The 6,000-nt window shown below is 28.7% G+C and overlaps 1 protein-coding gene across 2 annotated transcripts in view; it reads left to right on the forward strand.

Moving 5' to 3' along the window:
- The window catches only part of LOC106465164 (nucleolar protein 8-like), a 28,186-nt gene that overhangs the window by 19,024 nt on the left and 3,162 nt on the right, over positions 1–6,000 (forward strand). The window contains exons 10-12 of one of the 2 annotated variants that reach the window (XM_013925366.2): positions 506–650; positions 1,536–1,630; positions 5,037–5,119. In XM_013925366.2, coding sequence (XP_013780820.1) covers positions 506–650; positions 1,536–1,630; positions 5,037–5,119 — 323 coding nt within the window. The remainder of the gene's footprint in view (positions 1–505; positions 651–1,535; positions 1,631–5,036; positions 5,120–6,000) is intronic. The other variant, XM_022392997.1, reaches the window with a different exon arrangement.

Raw genomic sequence — 6,000 nt, forward strand, 5'->3', positions numbered from 1 at the left:
AGGTGGTAATGTTACCAGAGATCCTGGTATATGCTAGTGGTGGTACTAGGGGTATTGTTCTGTTTTGATTGATGATAACTGATGCTCTGCTGTTACAAGGTTTTCTCTGTGTTGCTCTCGGAATCAAGGGTTCTGCACTCTTCAGCTGTGTGACAGTGAAAGCAAGGTCAGCTTCTACCGACAATTCCTTTTGTGAAAATAAAACCAGGACCTTGCTCTCACCAGCTGTGCGGATGATGGTGGATATATGAGGGGAGGGGGTAATATTATGTTTTGGTATAGGGACTACTGGCATTACTATGCTTATTACAAAATTAAGTATACAATTTAAGAATGGGTTTAAATGACTGAGGTGTTTTTTTAAATTTTTTAACATTTGTGTTTGAGTTATATTTATATGAGTATAAAAACTCTTATATTCATCTAGCTAATGTTAGTACTTTATGCTGTTATTTGAATAAAATATTTAATTTTAAATGGGAATAAATATGAACTTCTAATCTAGTAGATGACCACGCACAAGGAATGAGTTTCCAAGTGTCATCCATTCCAAATGTAAGTAATTCCTCCTTCAGTCCGTGGGAAAAAAATCCTTTCAAGTATGACAGCAGTGATGACGAGATCAGTGAGAAAAGAACAAAACAGAAATAGTATGTTTGTTTAAATTATTGTAAAATGTATAGTTTAGACATAAATAATTATTATCATATTCACTGTTTGCAGATTATTTTTTAAATTCATGCAAAAAAGTGCATTGTAAAGGTGAATTTTGTATAAGACAAAATCTATTAATGTGTTTATTTATAAACTTACCTTACTTCTTAAAGATATATATATATATATTCATTAAACTTTGGAGTATGTAGTTTATGAAACTTGCTTTTTACTGTCACTAATTACATTTATAATTTTTTAGGCCAGTCACATGAATATGTTGGTGTAAATTTTATGTACACAAATGATGAAGTAGGAATTTTATTTTTAATAAAATGGTTGATTGAGTAGTTAATGCATACACAATGTAAACATTTGATTTTGACAATATGTAGTAAAGATCTATTATTGGTTTTTGCATTTTGCAGTTATAGCAGTTCCACTCCTTATCTGGTTTCCAGTTTAATTGTTGTCACAAAGTTGTTCAGTTGATATTCTTGTTTTTGATATTGTTGTTTTTCAACAAATGAATAAAAAGATGCTTTCAGAGAAACAAACCAAATGTGTGTATGTGTATATATATATATATATATATATATGATAGCTTATTTAAATTAATAATTTAGTGTTAGATATATATTTATTTTCTTCTTTTTCTTATTAAGGAATGATAATGAGATTTTACTAATATCTTTGCTCTGTTAAGAATAAATCTACAAGGAATTGCATAAAGATTATTTTCAAACTTTGACACATTAAGTAAGTGTATGTGTTTGTAGTGCTTACTATTGTAGAGTTTGAATTAAATTCTAATAACATAAAGTTAGAACTTTAGCACTTTTCTGTTTTTAATTATGAAAATGTTTTTATTTTTATTGCAGCCATATGTCATCAACACCGGCACCATTTGATGAGAAACATCAAAGAACTAAGAATAATTTGTTCTTTTTCCAGGCCAACGATCCTCGTCTCCAAGGTGAGTGATTACCATAGGTAGGTGATGCTAAAGAAATTTGTTGTGAGTTCAGAGTAACAGAACTAGGAGTGTTTTTTTTTTGTTTTTATTTTGTGTTTCATGTAACATTCAATTTCAGAAACTTAATTTTAAAGGACAACAAAGAATTAATTCATTATGTTTTTTTTAACTAGCTATGATTTATAATAATTATAAAACTTGTGCTGAAGAAAATATTTGAGTTACAAACATTCCTAAAATTGTCTAATGGGTTGTTTCATCTGAATAAACGTTTTGGGAAAATATAACCATGGATGCAAACAAATATTCTTAAAAATATTTATTATATTGTAAAAATATTTTACAAATCTTTGTTAATTTTAATTTTTCTTGAAGAAATTGCATTAATACAAATGACAATAATGAAAATAAATGGTGGACGTAATGACAAGGACGAGCATTTGTGTATGAGTGAACATGTGCTGAGACAACACACTTTAACTTTTAACTCTTTCACAGCCAATTAGAGCACTGACTTAGGAGTTTTGAATTTTGTATCATCACGAAGAAATGGCATTCCCATTCAAACTTCCCAGATTTAATCACTTTTAAAATTTCAGATAAATAATGAAATATTAAAAGTATCTTCTTCTGTGTGTTTTATTGTATATCTAAAACTGAAGCTAACACTTGGAGAATTGCTTATCTATAAAGGTGGCAGTGAAAGAGGTAATAGGTCCATGGAAAAAAAAGTCAATGTTGCTGATAGGAAGTATTTGAACTTGCACATGTTTATGATAATATTTTTTGTCAAGTAGTAATTTGGGATAAATATAAACTATTTTTATTCCTCTTTCGCCATATTGAGGTTATTGAGGGTTATTATGGTTACGGGTATTTCACTTTCTAGGTACATTAGGTTTTGATAGACAACTAGAGATTTTAAAAATCAACAGATATTTTAATTTCTGGGAAGCGGTTATATTTTGTCCACAACTCATGTTTGCTGTTGATTTATTAAGGATATATTGTCCAAATTATATCTAAAATCTCGTGTAAAGCATGCTTATAGCATAATATTTATTTTTAGATACATAAACTTGTTTTGTATCATTTCAGCCATAACTTTGTCATAGAAATATTAGTGATTTGGAAGAAAAAAAATTACATTTTATTATTGTAAAAGTCTTATTCTTTTCTATTTCTAAAACATCTAGTTATTGCAATTTCAAAATCTACAAATGACATTAAATACCTTTAGTTTCAAAAATAAAATATAAAAATGTTGCATGTTTTTGCAGTCCTCACCCCAAAATTAAGGTAGGCTATCTTCTACTAAGTTTTTAGTACATATATATAATGAATTTGTTTAGATTTTCTACTGTAGAGGAGAAGTCATTTTGAAATTATTTGGATTTGCTAGATGAATAATATGGTATTGATTTGTGCTAAGGACTATGGTTGCGGGCACTCCAGGGTATTTAAATAAGTTGACTCTCACTCCAAAATTGCCTTTTTATAATGCTTTCTAAAGTCTCACCATTTTAAGTAATGTTCCAACAAAATTGAATGTCTTTCAATCCAATGTTTGAAAATATTTTAAAAGTAAGATTGAAAAGCTCTAAATTTGATAAAATACTTACAATATTAATACATACCTTTATTAATCTGTGATGTTGCATCTGTTATAAGACAAATATCTTCTATACTATTATTCTGCTTGTTTGTATATACGACCGTTATGCTTTCTGACTGAGAACCTGCTACATAAGCATGCATAGTTAGAATGTTTCCCAAAAAAAAATCGCGCATGCGCATTATTCACTCAACGACAAACAGTCTACCTGCGGGAGAGAGCTGCAAAGCTCATTGATCAAGTCGCTACAATTACTGTATGGAACAAGAAGTAACAACAAAAGGGGAATGTAAATATACTTTACTAACCATTTTGTTCAACAGAATATTAAAAACTTATAACATAATTTTATTTATTGATAGTATTAAGTACAGTAAAGTTTAGTCCTAACTAAACTAAAGTAAAAAAAAACGTACACAGGTTACAGTGTTAATTCATCTCTTTATCGAACTTATGCCTAACATAAGTTAAAGTTTTATAAAGTACGGCCTATATACAAGTCGATTTGCACATTTCGTTGTCTACGATTACAATTCGTTTTTATTGTGCTAGAAATGTTATATTTAAAGAAGTACTGTTACGATAAAGATACTAATTTGGCTGGAAATGTTTTGCAGGTCTCTGCTAGTAAAGATTATTCAGTTTTAATAATCTTAATGTCGAGAAGTCCACAAAACTGTTTTCATTAATAATGGGTATATTGAATGAGGAATAATTAATAGCACTATATACTTTTTCAGTTTCAGTGAAGTAATTCAAATGTTTATTCATGTTAATTCTTAATTCTAGAAACCTTCAGCATATGGCTTTGATTTATTTTTTCTATTTATAAAATATATATCTTATTTAAGAAATTCTGATGTAAAACATGAATTAACAGATTAAATCAGGTATTTGAGATTATTTGGTGGTTAGGCAAAATACTATTCAACATTTATCAGTTGATAATATAATTGTATATAACAAAGAAATAAAACTGGTACTAATAATATTAAATGATTCACTGTCTTATTTGTAGTGTGGTATATGTTAACTACTTTTGGCATTTGTAAGTAACAGAGAATACTGTCATGTGGAAGACTATGTAAGATAACAGTTTTCTTTTTGAAATGTTTGGACAGAAAACTTGTAAGTTAAAAATTGTATCTCAGAACAAATGCTGTAGACATATCAAGAAATGGCAACAACTACAAATATCTATGGTCAATGTTTACTTGTATTAATTGTCATCCCAAATAATTTAATATATTTATTCCAAATGAACTAATATTTCTGATTTTACATTTTTAACTTTTTATTATAGTGAGGCTGGACTATGCAACTGAGGGTTCATGTGTGTGTTCCATTGCTGCAATGTTTTCCTCTACACTTTTTGGCTATGGGTTCATTTAAAGAGTCACAGTGAAATCCCACTATTTGATTAGATTAACCCAAGAGTTGGCAGTGAATGCTTATGCCCTCACTCTAGATCATCTCAAAATTAGGCTCAGCTTGTACAGATAGTCTTTGTGTAGCTTTTCACGAATATTCAAAACAAAAAATAAATACTTTTTTATGGTTTTTACAAAAGAAAAATGGAACATGAAGATTTTGTACGTTATAAACACATACATTTTTGTTTAATATATAAAATACTACAATCATTTGACAATTTTCAAATATGTGCACGAGTTTCGAGCTAGTCTGTTTTTGTTACATGATTAAAGTTTGAAGCACAATAAACAGAGGAAAGGTGTAAAAAGCAAATATAATATTTCAGCCTAAAAACGTTCTCAAAATTTTATTTAACAGAAGGAGTGGAGTTCTTCCGGCGGACAGAAGACACGAATGTATTACATAAAAGGTGGATGGAGAATAGGTCAAAATTACTGGAGGTTTGGAAACTTTTTCTTAGATTCAGAACCAAACATAAATTTCTATGGATATTTGGAATGCCCATGCAAAACTTTCAAGTTTATAAGTACTTAATTCTTATAAATGTATATAATATATTGTTTTATTAATAACCTTAATGACATAGCTTGATTCTAATAATTTCATTTTAGTCATTAATTTTTGTGAATTAAAAATTCTAATTAAAAATATGTTATTATCATTATCAACATCTTTTTTTTTTTTTTGCTAGTGTCTGTTTTGTACATTTTTTTCACAAAATAGACACACAATGTTATAAAATTAATTTAGGGTTTTATGTGGAGCATTATTTTTCTTATTTAAATTTATGTAACAATTATGTTAGAGCAGCTTTTTTTATTTAATTTTAAGAGTTAAATATTTTTCTTTGAGGACGACAGTAAAATTATTACAAAATAAATATGTGTAATTTATAGTTTTTGAAAACTGAAATTTGATAAAAAAAAATGACTCAAAATGTGTGTAAAGATTACTTTGACATAAAACTTGAGTTTTCTTTCTGGTATGTAAATTCATAGATCTAGATAGTACAGTAAGCTATTGGCCAGCTGAGTACAGTAATCTGCATTACATGCTTCTTTTGTCAATAACAATAGAGCTAAACTGGCACAGAGATCTAGACAGTACAGTAAGCTATTGGCCAGCTGATTATTGACAAAAGAAGCATGTAATGCAGATTACTGTACCCAATAGAGCTAAACTGGCACAGAGATCTAGACAGTACAGTAAGCTATTGGCCAGCTGAGTACAGTAATCTGCATTACATGCTTCTTTTGTCAATAACAATAGAGCTAAACTGGCACAGAGATCTAGACAGTACAGTAAGCTAATTGCCAGCTGT

This window comes from Limulus polyphemus, unplaced genomic scaffold (genome assembly GCF_000517525.1).
Source record: "Limulus polyphemus unplaced genomic scaffold, Limulus_polyphemus-2.1.2 Scaffold1854, whole genome shotgun sequence".
Taxonomy (NCBI): Eukaryota; Metazoa; Arthropoda; class Merostomata; order Xiphosura; family Limulidae; genus Limulus; species Limulus polyphemus.